At 54.5% G+C, this 18,109-nt stretch overlaps 7 protein-coding genes across 7 annotated transcripts; 2 read left to right on the top strand and 5 right to left on the bottom strand.

Annotated features, from left to right (window-relative positions):
• Positions 1–2: 2 nt before the first annotated feature.
• Positions 3–842, bottom strand: K437DRAFT_254463 (uncharacterized protein). Its single transcript, XM_013389663.1, has one exon. It carries the CDS (start codon positions 355–357, stop codon positions 163–165), a length of 195 nt encoding a protein of 64 aa, XP_013245117.1. The 5' UTR covers positions 358–842; the 3' UTR covers positions 3–162.
• K437DRAFT_254462 (uncharacterized protein) lies at positions 813–4,448 on the bottom strand. Its single transcript, XM_013389662.1, has 2 exons — positions 4,044–4,448; positions 813–3,977 (listed from the first exon to the last, which is right to left on the bottom strand). The coding sequence occupies exons 1-2, from the start codon at positions 4,128–4,130 to the stop codon at positions 873–875; spliced, it is 3,192 nt and encodes a 1,063-aa protein (XP_013245116.1). The 5' UTR covers positions 4,131–4,448; the 3' UTR covers positions 813–872.
• A 582-nt stretch (positions 4,449–5,030) lies between these two features.
• On the bottom strand, positions 5,031–5,627 carry K437DRAFT_277676 (uncharacterized protein; the record flags this gene model as incomplete). The annotated part of the gene is made up of 2 exons (XM_013389661.1): positions 5,031–5,395; positions 5,459–5,627. The coding sequence occupies 2 exons, from the start codon at positions 5,625–5,627 to the stop codon at positions 5,031–5,033; spliced, it is 534 nt and encodes a 177-aa protein (XP_013245115.1).
• Positions 5,628–6,441: 814 nt separating this feature from the next.
• Positions 6,442–7,942, top strand: K437DRAFT_254460 (ribosomal protein S5 domain 2-like protein). Its single transcript, XM_013389660.1, has 3 exons — positions 6,442–7,402; positions 7,475–7,645; positions 7,714–7,942. The coding sequence occupies exons 1-3, from the start codon at positions 6,545–6,547 to the stop codon at positions 7,858–7,860; spliced, it is 1,176 nt and encodes a 391-aa protein (XP_013245114.1). The 5' UTR covers positions 6,442–6,544; the 3' UTR covers positions 7,861–7,942.
• Positions 7,943–8,862: 920 nt separating this feature from the next.
• Positions 8,863–9,915, bottom strand: K437DRAFT_25882 (uncharacterized protein). The gene has a single exon (XM_013389605.1). It carries the CDS (start codon positions 9,666–9,668, stop codon positions 8,961–8,963), a length of 708 nt encoding a protein of 235 aa, XP_013245059.1. The 5' UTR covers positions 9,669–9,915; the 3' UTR covers positions 8,863–8,960.
• A 1,154-nt stretch (positions 9,916–11,069) lies between these two features.
• Positions 11,070–15,967, top strand: K437DRAFT_254457 (uncharacterized protein). The gene is made up of 3 exons (XM_013389659.1): positions 11,070–11,957; positions 12,021–15,789; positions 15,863–15,967. The coding sequence occupies exons 1-3, from the start codon at positions 11,314–11,316 to the stop codon at positions 15,905–15,907; spliced, it is 4,458 nt and encodes a 1,485-aa protein (XP_013245113.1). The 5' UTR covers positions 11,070–11,313; the 3' UTR covers positions 15,908–15,967.
• Positions 15,968–16,313: 346 nt separating this feature from the next.
• On the bottom strand, positions 16,314–18,061 carry K437DRAFT_232668 (sure-like protein). The gene is made up of 4 exons (XM_013389658.1): positions 17,699–18,061; positions 17,574–17,628; positions 16,620–17,500; positions 16,314–16,538 (listed from the first exon to the last, which is right to left on the bottom strand). The coding sequence occupies exons 1-4, from the start codon at positions 17,820–17,822 to the stop codon at positions 16,408–16,410; spliced, it is 1,191 nt and encodes a 396-aa protein (XP_013245112.1). The 5' UTR covers positions 17,823–18,061; the 3' UTR covers positions 16,314–16,407.
• Positions 18,062–18,109: the final 48 nt, after the last annotated feature.

Here is an 18,109-nt window from a genome sequence, read left to right as displayed (position 1 = left end):
ATCAAAGGAAACTCATCGCGTCGCGACTCGCGTCTTGCCATCAAGGTCTCATTACTTCATTGAGCAATCTCGACAATCTCAGCCCACACTCAACCGCCTTGCGCCTCCCCCTCAATAGATGGAGAGAACAGAAGGACATCTTTTGAAGCGACGTATAGCAATTTACAGGTCAAAGAACAAAGAAGCGAGCACTAACCAAGCCGACAAAGGAACGGCGCACGCAAGCGCAGACACGACGATCATCTCGCGCATGGCCGCTTTGTATCTGGCCGCCAGCCCCTTTCCCTCCTTCGGGTCGAGATGTACGCGGTCGTTCTCCTCCTCTTGTCCACCGTAGCGGGGGGTCTTCTCGCCCATGCTCCAGATAATGACGCGATACAGGAACGGCTTGGCAATGCTGATGCGGAGCTGCTCCTAGCCGCGACGGTAGTACGACCCGAAGGAGGGATACTAGAGCGGGAAGTAGGTGCCTTGCAAGATGAGAGCTATCCTGGGTGGCGCCTGTGGCACTCAGAGTGCTGTTGAGAGCTTGTATCCCATGCGTTGGCTACACATCGGGAGATTTAGAGTTAGGACATGAGCATCTCCGAGAGCCATTATCTTGACCATTCACCGGGCATGCCACAGTGGGCTGCAAATGAAACAGGCAACAAACCGTCTTAAGGCCCCTTACAACAGCTTTCCCGCCCCATTACTGGCAAGTGCAGCAGATAAATATCTCTCAGGGGTGGGCCGGAGACTAGCTGATAGAACACACAACATACGTGGGCGGCAGCCACGAGCTTGGGACTACCGCCCAATGTATCACTTAGCACGGCTGTAATCTGTAGGATACAACATAGCCTAACATGGCCTTGCTGGCCTCGCTTGCGCTAGGACGTTCGCTTTTCAGCAATCTGTTGTTCTCGTTGGCGCTGCTCCTGCTTGATTTTGAGCTTCTCGGCGAGAGACAGCTTACCCGTTGGCTTGGCTGGAGGTGCAGACGCCGCGACTTCCTCTTTCGCAGGCTCCTTTTGCTCAGTGCTACATTGAGACTCGGTCGCTGACGACAACGACTGGGCCGATTCGGGCAGGGACGTCGACGCAGTAGCGGCTTTCTTCTGCTGTTCTGCCACGGCTGCCGCCGCCGCTTCAGCCCTCTTCTGCTTCTTCTTCTGCTTCTTTTTTGCATTTTTGTTTCTCTGGCTGGTTGGAGTTACTGGCGGTTCGGGCTCGCCGCCTTCGTCTCCATACTCTCCTTCCGTGGCGTCAGCTGGCGTCTGCGTGCCGCTCGGCGGCGCGCTGGTGCTGGGCGCCTCCTGAGGCTGAGTACGCTCATCAACCTGGTGTTCTTCATCTTGTCCCTTGACGTCATTCTTAGCATGTCTGTCGATTGCTGCTACTGCGTCTTCAGATCGCGATCTACCCGCTTCGGCAGCTACAGGTGCAGCAGCCTTCTCTTCTTCCGCTTGCCTTCGAGCAGCCAGCTCTTCCGCTCCCTTCTGCGTTACATTCGTCTCAGCTTTAAGCTTTGCTCCTGCGTCTGATTTTGCCTCCGCTTCTTCTTTGACCTTTGTATTTACCTTGGCTTCTGCTTTGGGTCCTACCTCTGCCACTTCGGCTGCTGCTTTCGCTTCAGCTTCAGCTTTTGCTTTTGCTTCAGCTTCTCCCTTGGCTTTCGCTTCTGCTTCCACTTTTGCCTTCGCCTTCGCTTCGGCTTCTGCTGCTGCTTTGGCCTCAGCTTCAGCCTCTGGTCTCGCTTTTGGTGCCGCATTAGCTTCACGCCTCGCCCCTTCCTGCACTTCCTTCCTGCGCTTCCCTTCAGCCTCTTCTTCAGCTTTGCGCTCTCTTTCTACCGCAGCAGCCACAGCAGCTGCTTCATCCTCTGCTTTCCGTTTCGCCTCTGCCTTTGCATCTGCTTCAGCTTTGCGCTTCGCTGCTGCTTCGGCCCCGAGTTGAACTGCGCGCTCCTCGGCAAGCCTGCGCGCCTCCACCTCTGCTGCTTCTTGTGCAAGGCGTTCATCTTCGATCGCAGCCACAGCCGCAGCTTCAGCTTCCTCCTTGTCTCGACGACGTTGCTGCAATAGCTTTTGCCGCTCCTCTTCGGCACTACTCCAAGCTTTCTCCTTAGTCTGAGCCCAATCCACCAAGTGTTCTGCGGATGTTGAGGAACCCACACCGGCGATATCGTGGGAGGAATTGTAAATGCCCTTGTGCAATGCGTTGAGAGCCCATGGAGTGATAGTTGTAGCCCAACATGAGACAAGCCTTGCAGTCAAGAGCTCTGTAGCTTCCTTGTGCCTCACTGCGACTTCTTCCATCGTGAGTTCCTCATCTGATGAAAGCGCTGTTGAAATCTGAGGCGACAGGCCGCTGGAGAGCGTATTTTGCCCTTGCAGGACGTCCAATGCGTCAGTCCATCTCGAGCTGATCTGCTCGAGCGAGCGTTGCAAGATCTGATTCGTCGCACGCTTGGAAGTCAGAGGCGCGAAGGCTGCGAGGGCAGTGAGTGCGTCCGCCAGTCCGTTGCAATAGCGTGCCAGAATGGAATACCACGACACATAGGAAGGCGGCGCTTCCTGGTTCACCTGCTCATTTTCCATCCCCGAAGCGGCAAGGATGTTCAAGATGGAACATGCCGCGATGACTTTGTCCAAGCCAGCACTCATATCTTTGGAGATACTCTCTTCCGCCTCTACAACGGACTGCTCGAATAGCTGTATGCCAATGCCTTCAAGCGTCGTTAGCCGCTCACCAGATGTTGATGCCGCTCGTCGAAGGACGGGCGCAAAGTCGAAGCCGAATCGGGAGCAGGCTATGGAAGCGTAGCGGAGCTGTCTATGCAGATCGGCTAGGTGTTCGGCGAGGAGTAAACGCGTTTCTGAGCGCATTCGGACCTGCAGACAAAGACCCAGATGCTTCGAAAGTGTCTGTGCGAGTTGACTACTGAAAAAATCTGCCGCCGAGGAGGTAAGACCTTGCGTATGGATGATTAGATCCTCGGACACGCTACGGTGTCCTTTAACCGACTCGGATCCAAAGAGCGCAGTTGCCATGCTTAGCACGTCGAGCACACCTTCTCGCCAGATGTTGATATATTTCCGAAGGGTGTCCGCCAGCGCGTTAACGAGAGCGCCCGATTCGGCAGGGGAGACTTTGGCAGCCTTCGCGAGGTGTTCAACCTCATGGTTGCGTTGGTGAAGCGCATCAATGAGCCGGCCTTGGACGACGCTTGTTCTGGCACGCAAGAAAGCGAGGTGTAGTTTCGCGTGGTTGAGAGTACCCTTAGCGTGCTGTTCTTGCCGATCGGACGCTCCGATCTCATCGCTGATGACAGCAAGCAACTTGAGCTGCGACAACGCGCGCTTTGCGGAAGGAAGTTTGAGCCCTGGCCCTGACCATGATTGAATGAGATGTTGCTGTAGGCCGGTGAGGGACTGCTTGACCTCGCGTAGAAGCTCGCGAATGACTTCAAACCCTTCTTGACCTACGTCTAATTCACGTGCATTGTCCTGCACAGAGCTGAAGAAGTTAGTGAGGTGCGCTGAAAGCTGTAAAGCCTCATCTATGCGACGAGCGCTGATGCAGAGTTGCACCAAGTGTGGCACATCGAGTAGGCCGCTGAGGCTGTCTTCGTGTATACTCATTAACTCTGCGATACTCCGCCGTCGATCAAGAGGATGCTCTGCGTTGGCCTGGAAGGTCTCGACTTTGTCTGCAAGTTGATCGATTTGGAGATCGAGCATCGCATCGAGCTCGGTCTCAGCAGCAGCAAGCGCCGGAAGGAGCGATGAATTCGCATCGTGCACTCTGATGAAAGTGTTTGCATGCCGCAAACATAGTGATGAGAGAGAGCTATGCAGGCTTTGCGCATCTTGTGCAAGCGAGGGAGGCAGTGCTTGGATGGAAGACAACGATAGCGAAGTGAGCTTCTCAAGATACCCAAAGCTGGGGCTGTCATCGAAAAGGGACTCTTCTACCTGCCGGCTTTTGGGAGTCTGCTAGGTCGCACAAGCTCTGTCAGACGCTTGAAACACACAATAAGTTCCTCGTCGAATCCTCACCAAGAACTTCGATGGCGATTTCGACGCATGAGCCTGATCTCGTAATAAGGCCAGCAACGATGCTGGTGCTTCCTCGGCCGAGGACATACTCGGGAATCTGCGACTTCCGTCGTAAGGGCCTAGATTCGCGTTGCTTTGGCGCTGCGGGGACTGCGAGTCGAGTCGAAGGCTCGGGAGGGACGTCTGGGACTTGGGCTGATCACTCCAATAAGCACGAATACTACAGCGCGAATCACATGCGTACGGTGAATGCAGGCAATGCACAGTAATCCACCGGCTGCGTTGTTTCCGACTGTGCTCAAATCATGTCGGGGACGGGCCGTGATTAGGTTGAATTCGTGGGTTATGGGCCGGGCGAGGCTAGCCTTGAGCTCGATGCTGCCTCGAGACTCGAGGAGTCGGGAGGTAAAGACTGGTGTCGATGTGCGGAGGTCTGATTCTCGTGTGAGAACTACTGAAAAGGTGTGATTCAGTGTGGTCTCGTCGAGTGACTACCAGCATAGGATTAGTGTCGGAGGCTCCGGCTGGACCCATAGAGTCCATCTATATTAGGTGCTTTGTGGCGCTCTTGTCTCTCTCCGACGGCGCGGTATGCCAACCAACGGCCAATGGGGCTGATCGACGCACAGGCGTGTCGCTTCACACCCGTCTAACCTGAGCTGGCGCACACCGTCAGCGGAAAGGCGGTGAGGCTGTCTATGACTACGATGATACACTTCAGGTCCACCCCGTTATCGGGTCGCAGCATGCTTCGTTAATGTTCTTTAATAGATACGGTACGGGCCGTCGTATGTTGGATTCGAGTTTGCGGGGGTTGATCTTCCGGGGCAGGACTGGGTCTCCGTCTGGAGACCTGCTCGGTGCTCTGCTCATTCCTTGCTGCATCGTCGCGGTCACGAACTTCGTGTCTGGGGCCTGGCCCGTCGAAGTTTGTGTTATCTATAATACAAATTGTCACTCATTCCCTCCCGACCCCATCTCCGCATCTCACGACAAATTGTCTGCCAGGTCTTCGTCAGGAACAAGCATCGGCAAAGCCAACTCTGCCGCCTTGTCAGGTGGAAAGACAGGATAAGATACGCGTGTGATCTGGCCTCCTCTGAGAAGAAGTGCCATTCGCTTGAGGACTCGCTTTCCCTCCCATTCAAACGTCGGCAAGTCTAGCTTGTCAGCGAACTCAAGTTTCTCATCCGAAAGCAGCGAAAACGGCAGCTTCAAGCGCTGAACTGCTTCGGTCTGATATGCTGTGGACTGTGTGCTTAGGCCGAAAATCGACAGCTCCGGTTCGCGCTTGGTCAACGCTGATATGGAATCACGTACAGAGCATAGATTTGAAGTACACCCGCGGGCGCCTGGTAAATAGTCCATTACAGTCAACGATGAGTTGAGCGTACGTGATAATCAATGCAGCTCACCGGGTATCGCATTCCAGGAGTCTGACACCTTCTTGCCTGGCACTCCAGTGAGAGGATAGATGAAAATGAGGCATGGCTTGGAGAGGGAAAGGAGAAAGAGGTCAACTTCGCCTCCATCAGTGCTCTGCAGTGGCGTGAGGGCCGGCAACGGATGCCCCATTAGATGCATCGAGCCTCCATCGTTCTTTGGAATAGGCAGGTTTAATGGGAATGTTGTGTGATCGGCGGCAGGCTGCGGTTGATGTTCGGACATGATGCTGAACCGCAGACGGAGACAAGGACCCTGATCAGCGTCTGCTGACTCTATACTACGACGCGCTTCAGCATTCGAGAGATCAGGACAATAACGCATTATATAACTGAGGCCCACCGCCTTTCGGCGAAGTCGCCATGTTGTTTGGCACAACCATTTTGGATCATCATGCTTTCTGTTTCTCAATGGGCCAACTCACCGTTTTCAACAGTCACAACGTCTTATATCTTCAACCTGTACGCATCCAATCACAGTTCGCAGTAAGTTTTGAGCACTTCTGAGAATCAGGGTAGATTCTCGGCCTTTTGGCACAAGGGGGGATTGGAACGACGAGGATCAGGAAAGCTCTCAAGTCTTTGTCGTGCATTCGACCCTCGAAAGGGCCGTCCGCGGATTGACAGATTGTTATTTTCGAATTGGGGTATCATCCTCTCGGTGCGACTTCTTCCGATGCTTTTACTCACCGTGGTCACCTTTGCCATTTGCAAAGGTGAGCAAGTCCTCGTCCAGAGAAGAAAATGATGGAAGACGAGAAAAAATGTCTGCTGTCCATCATCGACGGCAAAGTCTGCGAGAAGAGCGTTGAGAGCACATTCCTCCTCAGCCCTTCACACACTTTCGGAAGTCGGGACTTCTTGGGAGTTTTGGGCACCGGGCCACTGCACCTTGTCTTGACAACACCCGGATTGCTGTAGACCTGTCCGTCTTGACACGCCATGCACGTCCCCAACGCCTGTATTTCAATAAGCAGCTGCTGCAAGGAACCAGACTTGATGATCCCAGTGCACCCTCAAAAGGTGTTCACATTGAGCGTGAAAGAGAGAGGCACGAACATGGATGAAGCGGACTCGACCCCTCTTACGACGTTGAGCAGAACGCTCGAAGCGGCCAGTGACGAGACCTGGGCCGCACAGCTTGCCGATGAGCTGCTCGCGCTGTCTTCAATCTACGACGAGGAATCTATCACTCTGCTGCCTCTATCGCACTCCGTCACACCTGTTCAAGCCTCCCATACAGGAGCCTCGAGGCTGTCAACGCCGAGTGCATCGGGGAGTGCGAACAAAGACCTTCAGCTTGCACTTGCGCGCTCGTGGACCCCTGGCGCAATATTGAGGCTATCATTCAAGACGCAGCTCGAGCCGTCTGCGAGCTCCTTGACGTCAGAACCGCTGGACCTCTTGACCGCGGTCACCCTACCAGAAAGATATCCCGCAAGTGAACATCCTCCACAATTGCAGCTTTTGAATCGCTTCGTCGGGGGACACCCCGTAGACCATATCGTGTTCGGCAAGGTACTTCGCTGCTTCCTCCATGACTCGAAAGTGCTGGTAGAAAAAGGGAGGGCTGCAGGGTTAGAATGGAAGCAGGGAGAATCGATCCTCTTCGAGGCTTTGGAATGGGTCAAGGAGAGCCTGTCTGAGTGGTACGACGCGAAAGAACAGGAGCTGCAAATGCGGACCGTGCACATGGATGCGGAGCGAGAGGCGAAAGTGTTTGTAAAGCAACAAGAGACACTAAAAGCCAACAGGCATGTCACAGAGTTCGGGCATGAGTCTTCAGACACTTCACAACGGTCACATCAAGACTTGGAAGCGCTTGCGAAGAAGCTGAAGCTCATCAGCGCAGAGCCAATCACAGATCGCAAGAGCACTTTCATCGGGCATTGCTGCCATCTGACAGATCCTGCACAGGTGGGACGGGCCGAAAATTTCGCGAATGTAATTGTAATCTGTCTTCTGATGGAACGCCATTGTTTGAAACAGGTACCGCTTATCATTGAACACCTGCTCTCTGACAAGCGCATAGCGCGCGCTGCACATCCAAAGATCCACGCATGGACCTGCAGCGGACCCAACGGCGTGATGCAGCGGGATTGTGATGACGACGGCGAGACTACAGCAGGTGGACGTCTGGCGCATCTTCTGCAGATTCTGGTGAGATCTCTCACTGCTCGATAATTGTACGTGAAGCCGCTGGCTAACCTTTACTGAATGCTCATTAGAATGTCGAAAATGTGCTCGTTGTCGTGACAAGATGGTTTGGAGGCATTCATCTTGGGCCAAATCGGTTCAAACACATCAACCGCGCCGCGCGGGATGCGCTCGAAGCGGGAGGCTTTGTCGCAGATGGAACAAGCACTAATGTCTAAAGGGCATTGAGGGACATATCTCAGGCGGTTTGGAAATTGCTAGAGCACATGCTACATGACTTCTTGGCCAAACTCTTTGTACTTCCTCCCCCCCCCCCCTTCAGGGGCCTCCTTAAGCGATGTGATTTCCGCTTCCTTTCCCCTTTATGCTTGGACTCTTAGAAAGGGGCCAAGCGCCAGACCCCTCGCCACCAACCACGCTGATCAGAGGGCAACGATTGATCTTGTTTCATGTCTTCTTATTTCCAAACGACAAAGCCCGAGCGCGAAGTTGCAGACGAGTGCGCTGGTGGAGAGCATTGTTGTTTAGCGAAAGCCTTTTGTGAGGGTTGAGGCGGCACATGTGACGGCGTTCAGGGACCTGGGGGGCCGCGACCGGCGTTGACCTTGACCATTACCTCATTTTAGTCTAAGCAGGGGCTGCCCTAAAACTCGACGGGTTTCGGCTCAGGTAAGCTTCGGTTGCCGCTTCGAGGTAAGCTCCAGAAGCTTCAATGCAGGCTCGCTGGCACGAAGCTAATTTTTTTTTTTTTTGTTTAAGCGTGGCTGCTGAATTTTGGAAGTGGTAGAGATCCCATGAAGAGCTACTTTGCCAGCCGCACACGCCAACGGACAATCACCGGAGTTCTGAGCACCTGATGGGTGGCGTTTAGGTCTGAGTGCCAAAGCTGAAGGCAAAGCTGTTAATCGATTGAACGCTTGCAGGGCTGGAAGCCGACGACACTGAAGATGGCACTGTAGCTATGGGACAGATCACCTGATCCACCTGTCTGAATGGATTCCGAGCGTCTACATCTCTCGAGGGGGACGACATCGTCGAAACAGAGCTCAATCGCTTGCTCGCCCACAGAATCGGTAACTTTAGTCGCTTTCTTGTGACCGCATCTCTTGGGGGTAACAACATCGATGAAGCGGCGCCCGCTCGTTGGCTTGTCCACACATTTGGCAGCTTCAGCCGCTTTCGGAAGCGGCCTTGCGAGCTCTTCGAGGCCGAATCTTCTTGAGAGTCTGCATCAGGGAAGCAGATGTCCGAGTTGCCGGCATTTGAAGATGAACTTTCGGCCAGTTCGGTCGATGGGCAGCTCTTCAAGACGGGCCTGTCAATGTAAGTACCGGCAAGGGAGACACAGACGCGAGAGAGTGTGTGGTTGCAGCTTTGTCATGGATGCGTTCATGGGTGATATCCACACATTTGATAACTTCGGCCGCTTTCGCGGATGCCCTTGCAAACTGTTCGAGACCATCTCGCCTTGAGAGCCTCTATTAGAGAACGTCACAGGCGATGCAACGCGAACAATGCGCGGCCACGCAGGAGTCATAGGTAGCGCTGATGCCGGGAGTGGGGTCGTTGACGACACCGCGTTTTTGTATTTGGCATGCAGCTTTCTGGTCTCTGCGTGGGTCAGTGTTTCGGATCGGAAGCGTAGACGACGGAGGCAGACTCGCGCAGTACCAGCGTTCGATTTGATGGAACGGGTAGCAATGAAGCGGATGACATCGGTGATGAAGCAATAATAATAATAATGATGCAGACGATTCTCGTTGGCCATTATGGTTCGCATTTGCAGCTGACGGGAAGGTGGCCCATCCTTTGTCGAGGGAGCATTGCTCTGCTCCAGGCCTTGGGTCGATCTCATACGGTACCGGAGCAGGACCTTTGCAGCGCGCTCGCCGTTCAGCCCGCTGGCGCTGGCGAGATAAATTTGGAAACAAGCAACCGTCGTCCAGCTTCTCCAGCATTCTAACCAGACCACTGCCGATGGGCTCGTCTTCAGCGAGAATGAGGTCAATATCGGGCCGCTAACCATCTGTAGCGTGAATCAATGCGATGATCTCGATGGTCTTTCCAGAGCCCATTTATTTGGAAAAGGTTCCGCCCTTGCACTCGTTGGCCGCGTTGCTGCCATCAATAGGAGCAGCACCACCTTCGGCGCGCATCAGAATCCGGCAGAGCGAGAAGCGCAGCGTACTGGGGTTGATTTGATAGATCAAGCCACCCAGAGGTTGTGAACTGCACTTGGCGATGAGCCGCGCATCGATTGCATCATGCGGCAGAATCTCGCGCTGCAGCATGGCAGAAAGGCTGCGCCTCTGAAAATTATACAAGCGCGTCTGAAAGCCTGGTGGCTCTTCCTGTCCTTCTTCGAGCACGGCTAGAAGCCTCGCGCGAACACGCGGGGGTAGGGTGCCCAACTCTTTGGGCACGCACGGGTCGATTGGAAATGTAAGGGTTGGAGGAGAGGGGGATAAGATGTCGTGGTACATTGATTAGTGTGCTCTTCCGGGCTGCGGCCCGTCATAGATATCCAGTCCATTCATGTAAGCGGCGCAATTCCAGATCTCGCATCTTCATAGAAGGGCTTCGATGGACTCACGAGATGTTCATCAAAAAATGACGGTCCGCCGTCTTCTTGTTCATTTCCATGCCTTGTGCCCAGGCTTAACCTGGGAAAGCACAGTTGTCAGGACTTTGCAGACGTGCTCTTGCGCGAGACTCAAGCAATTGCCCGAGCTGTCCATGGCGCTTGACCATCAGCAGCTACGGGGTGCTACGGCAGGTGGACATAGACGCGGACGACCGCGCTAGCGTTGAAGGGAAAGTCGACACTGAATCCGGCAAAGGGCAGCGTGCGTATTAGCGCATTATCTTGTTCTAAAATCAAATGACAGGGTACAGGGAACGGTAGCTCGAAGAAGACAGCACGCGAATACCTACATAGCCTTCCACCTTGACAGCGCCGAAAGGGGTTCCACCGGCTCGACCGGCTCCGCGTCCGCTCCATTGGTTCATGGAAGCGCTAGCAGGCAGGTTCGAAGGGCCAGCTCATGGTCTACACTTTGCGCAAGCTGCGGGCATCGTGCCATTCTCTCTTTCCACGGTGCATGCTGGTTTCATGAGCGGTCCTAACTGGATATGCACAATACCGCGTATATTGTAGAGGTAGGGAGGTATGAGGGTAAACTCATCCACGGATATACCAACTTCTAGGGTTGGGGGAGGGGAACACTCGTGGGGGTGAGTTGCACCGAACACATCTAGTATCACGTGATGCCCTTTGTCTTCGTCGCGTCTCAGCTCACGCGCCAACAGATTCCAGTGAGGACAACAACCACAGAACACACACAGCGCACACTTTCATCAAAGCCTGGTTGTTTTATATGTTGTATATTTTAGGAGACACTTTCTGGTTTCTGCATGGCCAGGGCGTATCTAGAGGTACAATATTACCTTGGCCTACGTACGCACTTGCTCGCACCGGCAGTGATCTGGACTGAGCCTTGTGTTCTGCTTGGCGAAGTCCACCCGCTTGGCCCGGCGCATCACTCGGCAGTCCTACACTAGACGTCGATCCTCCATGCTCCATATTTCCGTGCGTTGATCTTGCAATTTTTAGCGAGAGGAAATAGCATCGCTAGGTAAGCATCTCAATATCGCACATCTTCGTTGCCAAGATGATGGGCCCACCATCCACCAAGACGCCATCCAAGGCAGGAGCGGCAGCAGTCGCGACGCCGCAGCACGTCCTCTCCACTCCTTCTCACACCCTCGCTCGGGGGAAGGCAACGCCTACACCAACGCACCAGCAGCATAAAACGCCCATCCACCAGACATCCTCCACACCCATCGTCGATCTATCCACTATCGAGCGTAACAAGGAAAATATCCTCTCCCTGCGCGGCGGCCGATCTGCGCACGCTCTCTCCCAGTCCTTCAGCATGCAGCTCAAAGACCGGTTGGCTTCGTTGGAAGCAACGCGGGCCGAGTTTGAGCGGTCCATCTCCTCCGCCGAGAACGAGGCCGACGCGGATGATCCGCTTGAGATGTGGGTCAAATACGTGCATTGGGTCGTCGAATCGTACCCATCTGGGCAATCTCTAGAGAGCGGGCTCGTACCACTTCTTGAGCGTGTGACAAGGCACTTCAAGGATCACAAGCAGTACAAGAACGATCCACGCTATCTGAAGATGTGGATCCTCTATGCTAGACATGTGGAATGTCCCCGTGACATTTACCATTTCTGTCTTGCAAACGAGATTGGCACCGGCCTTGCAGGGCTGTACGAAGGATTGGCTGTCGTCTATTCGGGCCAGGGAATGTAAGTTGCGTATGATAGCCCTTGTGACAACACAGGTATAAACTAACTCGGCGTGTTTGGCAGCCTGCACGAAGCAGATGCAATCTACCGCCTCGGAATAGCACGCAAAGTTCAGCCGCTTGACCGCATCAAGCGACACTACGCCCAGTTCCAGTCCAGCGTTCTCAATTCACACAGTGCCACTTCGGCCGCTGCCTCATCTTCCTCCGGTCATTTGCAACAACGGAGAACGTACGAGCAAATGTTGCAGGAATCCGCATCGCAGGCGCGCGCAAATGCCGAGCAGCCTGGCTGGCCGGCGGCATTGCAAGCGCGATCGTCGTCTAGACCTAATGGCGCTTCTGGTCCTGCTCCACTGCAGCTACGCACGAATACCGCTAGCAGCAACCGTGGCACCGGCCTTGGACGTGGCCTGACAATCCGTAATGGCGGTACAACAGCGAATGGAGCCCGGGTTCCAATGTACGTGGACCCAGAGGAAGGCGAACGTTCGTTGTCTTCCTCTTCCGTACGCACAGCGGAAGAGCCCTGGACCGATGCGGGGACGCGCGTGTCACGGCGTCAGGAGAACAGGATTGAGCCTTCTGCAATGGCCGGCACGCGGATCACCGTCAACCCTGGCATGATTAAGCGCAAAGGTGGCGCCAGCGGTGGAGCAGCTTTCGACGTCTTCCAAGATGACGATCAAGAAAGCGAAGACGAATGCGATGGCGATGGAGAAAAGGCGTCGGATGGAACTGTTAATAAGAACAAGGTGACGCCCTCACGGCAGTTGCGAGAACAGAAACAGCGTGAAGCGGAAGAGCTGAGGAAGAACCCTTTCAAGCATTGGAGCAAGGATACCAAGCTCAAGCCGAGCGAGAAAGACCTACAGCTTGCAGACGCAGTACATTCCAGCAAGTTTTCTTCGATGTCCAAGTCTAGAAGTGGTAGCAGCCGTGCAGGTCTCTCGTCCTCAACGTCAGGACCAAAAGGATCCAACAAGGAACGCCACGTAGTCGACATAAGAGCACTCTATCCAAAGCTCACCTCTCTCTCGATGCTATCGGCACCTGCTGCCCCATTGGCCGGATCGCCTTCGTCTGCGACCCCAGCAACAGGCCTGCGCTCGAGCATCACAGGCGAGCGCGCAATGGAGGAGGTGCTTGTATTGCGCAATCTCGGCGCAAGTGCAAGCGCAATGCTGAGCGACACGATTGATCCTTGGTGCCATCTCGACCATCTGCAAGGACGCTGGCTGCCAGATCTCCCAAGGGGCATCAATAGTGCGGACATAAGCAAGCAGAAGCAGCCGTTGCTCGACGAGGCTAACAACAAGAAACCGGCTCTAGGGGAGAAGCTCTTCCTCGGATATAAGCAGAAGCCAGTGTTAGGCGAGAAGAAAGCAGCGCTTGGTGAGAAGAAGCAGCTCGCACTCGGAGAGAAGAAACAGCCAGTACTGGGCGAAACGAAGCCTCCGCTTGGCGAGAAGATAGCGGCCTCAGGGGAGGAGTCTCAGGCCGCTGCGATCCACCCAAATGTGCCCTCAGGGGGGAGTGAGCCTCTCTCCAAAAAGCCATCTCCTGCACTGCAAGTCAAAGAGTACGGGAACCGCACTCCTGACGTTGTCGATCGCCATTCACCGCCCGAACGGGCCGAAGTGCCAGTTGAGGAGCCTGAAATGACGAAGTTCAAGCCACGCAAATCGGTCACCGTCACCATGATGACTGCCGCTGCCAAAGCAGAGGTGCTGAACATGTTCAATGGCCATGATGACGAGGAGGACAGTGATAGCGATAGCGACAGCGATGAGGACAGTGAGGATGAAATACGCTTCATAGGGCTAGCGTCAGACCATGTCTTCACAACTGCTCAAACCTCTGCGCCAAACACTTTGCCAATGGCGCAAGAACCTGCGGAGGAGCTCCCTGCAGCAATCCCTCCTCCGACACTCACTTCGTCAACGGCCGCAATACCTAGCACTCCTATTCGAAAGCCTTTCCAACCAGCAAGGGGCCTGGTCGCGGCAGGCCAGCCCAACTTAAATAGAGCTGCAGGGCCATCTGCGCAAAGAGTGTCTACCTTGGATGCTGCGGCAGAAGAGGACGACGAAGTAGGAGAGACTGAGTATGAAGAAGCACCGGGTGGGGCTTCCGAAACGGATGCGCTGGACGGTGACATTCGTCGTCGTCTTTCAACCATCACCGAGGTCACGGAAATCACGCGATTCACGTATCTTCAGACGCCTGGGACAGCGAGGAGCGAGCGATACTCCCGATTCATGACCCCAAGCCAGCACCACGCAGCCCAAGATGATGAAGACTCCCGCCCTGGGCGACTTGCGCCAATCCTTGATGACGCGTCCTTCGTATCTGACAGCAATATCACGTCCGAACATACCTGCGAAGATCCATCTCGTTGGGGCGACCGAGTCAAACTCGACATTCCCGACGGCCTCACGGTCGTACGAGTGGAGGGTGATCGCACTGACCAGCTTTCACACGAACAGATTGGCACCTCTCTCCACTTTGCCGAGCACACCAACACCGAGCCTATCGGCATGGTCCCGAACCCTTGTTCGCCTGACGATCCCACGATCCTTGGCTTGATCTTGCGGTGCCTTGATCCTCCGCTCGAATCGCAAGCCTTGTACATGGACTTGCATGGCGAAAAGGCAGCCAACTTGCCGGGCCTTTTGAAGCGTGCCCAGCAGATTAAGGAGCAGGCCGTGCAGTCGAAGCGCAAATCTGGTGGTAGCAGCCATTCAACTACCGTTATCAAGGATTGGCTCTTGGATCTTGGAGGGCACGCGCTCAGTGTGCGTCAACACCTCGGACAAGGGGGTTTCGCATCCGTCTTCTTGGCTGAAGACCTAGATGGTCTCGCACCGATCACACGCAAGCGCTTTCCCGATGACATCGACTCGAGTATGGCAGAGGAGCTTGCAGACCTGTCTGTCGATTCACTCGAAGATCCCGTCACTGCAGAGCAGCGCCGTCTCGTCGCGGTCAAAGTGGAAAGCCCGCCCAACAAGTGGGAGTTCTACATGCTGAGCCAACTGCAGCAGAGGGTCTCTCGTCGCACCCTCGACTCGATTATTAGTGCTCGCCGTTTTGTGGAGTATGAGGATGAGTCGTATCTCATGCTTGACTACGGCGAGAAAGGTACCTTACTTGAACTTGTCAATCATCTACGATCCGCGCCAACTGCTGGCGGGGTTGCGATCACCGCAGGTAGCGCCGGAGGCGATGGGGTGGAAGAGCTGCTCGCAATGTTTTTCGTGATCGAACTTTTGCGCGTTGTCGAGGATCTGCACGCCAACAACATCATTCATGGCGATCTCAAGATTGACAACTGCCTCTTGCGACTTGACGATGCGCCCATCGGCGAAACGTGGAGCAATGTCTACTCTAGCGATGGTGCGAATGGCTGGGCATCCAAAGGTCTGATGCTCATCGATTTCGGTCGCTCAATCGACCTCAATCTTTACCCCGAAGGCCAGACGTTCAAGGCGGCATGGATAGCTGAGCAGAGGGACTGCCGTGAGATGTGCGAAGGCAGGCCCTGGACGTTCGAGACAGACTATCACGGGATTGCAGCCATTGCACACACCTTGTTGTTTGGCAAGTACATCGAGACGAGCATTTTGGACGACGATCCGTCTTCGCGCACAAGGCTTCGAAGTCACTTGCGAAGATACTGGCAAGAGGAGCTGTGGTCTTCCTTCTTTGACCTCATGCTGAACCCAAAGTTAGCGAATGAGAAAGAACAGTTGCCTATTCTAGAGGAGATGCGCGATATCAGAGGCAAGATGGAGGAGTGGGTCACTGCCAACTGCAAGCGCGGTGGGAAGGTGAGTCTTGGCATGTTATGGAATTGAGCTGCGGCTGCTGACTGAATGCCATCGCCCCCTTTCTCATCTGTAGAATCTCAAGAGCAGGCTCACCAAACTGCAAAGCTGGCGACTCTGAGCAGAGGAGCGATGCATTGCAATGCGAATATAAAGATGTCGATTCGATGGGGCAGGAAGTGTATTATCTATGCATGAGCAAACATTCCGTCGATTGATGCAGAACGTGTGGTAACGTAGATGTGCATGTGATAATTGAGATGCCTGTTTCAAGGTCAAAGCGCTGAGACTCTTGCGGCCTGTCGCGGAAGCAAATTTCGCGCTTAGCTTGCAAAGTAGACCACGGGACAGGCATTCGAGTCGGTGCGCCGCCACCATGTGCGCACTGCGGTACCTAGATATTCCGTCTCATTATCACTCTTGCACCTAGCTCTGCATTATTTCTTATCCTCTTAGCGACAGAAATAATTCCTTGCTCAATAGGCCGCTGGGCAGTCGTGTTGAAGATTCCTCATAACGCTTAAAGTCAATCAGACCATACCTGTGGCATTGAAGCAAATTATAGTGACGACTAATACAAACCCACATTTCTAGCCACAGTCCCGTCGCGCCAGGAATTTCCTACAATCTCCATGGTTTACCTACGGCGCGTTCTTCGGGCGCATGCGACCCATTTGAGGCGGCAGGTGTGAGAACCTCAGCGAAGGCTGGGCGCAGTCTCGTGACGGAGATCCATCCTTCCATCAAGGCCCCTGAAGCACCAGGTAGAACATCAGCCGTGTATATTAGCAAGGAGAAAGTTTTCTGCTCCGTCAGAGCACTTCTACACTCACAAATGTCCGTTCCCTCTGGAAGGTCTGACGGCGCAAGCATGGCTTGCATATCTGGTCCAAAACGCAGCCTCCTTTGCGGCTGCGGCGCGGAGCTTGGGACATGCGCCGGCACATCTCGCTTTGTCAAATCTGTGGCTCCTGCAGGAAGATTGTCCGATTCGGTTGTATGCTCCTTTTCCACCATGTAAAGTCTACCGTGCTCGCCCCTCCACATTGTCGTCCACACGACGCGCGGTTCCTTGATGGTCCACGCAATGGGAATATTGACGGTGTACACGCCAACCTCGGGCTCCCACTCGTCCCAGAGGCGTCTGATGATTTTGACAGCTAGGTCGTGCGCTTCCTTCACGAGCGACTTTGGCGCTTCGTACGTCATCAGCGGACCGTTCTGCACCAGCTTGCCGTCCGTCGTGCCTGCTGGGGTAGACGCGGTGGACAAGGCCCTGGGTGCCGATGGTGCGTATTTTTTCTGTGCTTCTTTGAACTTACCTGGCAGGGTTGCAAAGTGACCGTACGAAAGCGATATGGCTTTAATCTTGGCTAATGAGGCCGCAAGCGCTGCTCCAACTGTGCCGCTGGCGAGTGCAAAGGAAGTACCCGTGTTGCGTCCATAATTGGGCCCGGAGATGACGAGATCAAACGGCGGGGGTTCGAGGCTGCCTACACTGGAACCGTCACTCTGGTATCCATCGTTTTCATTGGCGGGAGAGAAGAATAATTGGTTGAAGATCCCAGCGTTGGCACAAGTCGCAGGAGAGGCATCTAACAGGATCCATTCGGCAAGTTCTCCGCGCGATGAATCTATAGGCCGTCGGACTGAGCTCCAGCAGCTCTCAGTTTCAGGGTGGGAGCCGTCTGCATTGTCGGCACGCGGGTAGTAGCTGTCATGCGACGGTTCCAGCCAGTCAGCCTTATCAGGCGTACGTCACAAGAGGAGCACCACCAAGTACTCACTACCACACGTTCACGGGATGGTGCACCGAAAATTGGAGACCGCCCCAAGACTTTTCTGTATGTCGTTTGCTGTCAGCGGATTCCTTTAAGAGAGACGAGCGACAGTAGTACTTGGGAGAACGTACGTGTAGAAGGAAGAATCACGGAGACATCCCAGCCGAGCTGCTCTCGGATGGCCTGATAGAGTCCCAGCACGTATGGCGAGCTCTTGCTCGGTGGGCCGTCGTCTCCCGTGATCAACACGCGCATTTTTATGGCCTCCAAAGCCGGTCTCGTTCTCTACTGGCCGGTCCTCGCGTCCCAGGAAGTTAATTTTGTAATTTTGTTCTGCACTTTCTGCGACGGTGAGCTTCTTTTGTCCTTTGGTCCAGTCTACGCCATGCCGGCCGTGATTCATGTGCCTCAGGAATGGTGCTGGCGAGCTCTGTGGAACTCTCTGCAATGGTGATATGTCGCCATCTCTCTCCGGGGCCTGCTGTCATCTGCGCTGCGCGACGCGGGCTCTTGGTTGCTGTGGGCCACAACAGCTATGGACA

This window comes from Tilletiaria anomala, assembly GCF_000711695.1.
Source record: "Tilletiaria anomala UBC 951 chromosome Unknown K437scaffold_12, whole genome shotgun sequence".
Classification (NCBI taxonomy): Eukaryota; Fungi; Basidiomycota; class Exobasidiomycetes; order Georgefischeriales; family Tilletiariaceae; genus Tilletiaria; species Tilletiaria anomala.
The sequence above is the reverse complement of the archived record's forward strand: the minus strand, read 5'-3'. Positions and strand labels throughout refer to the sequence as shown.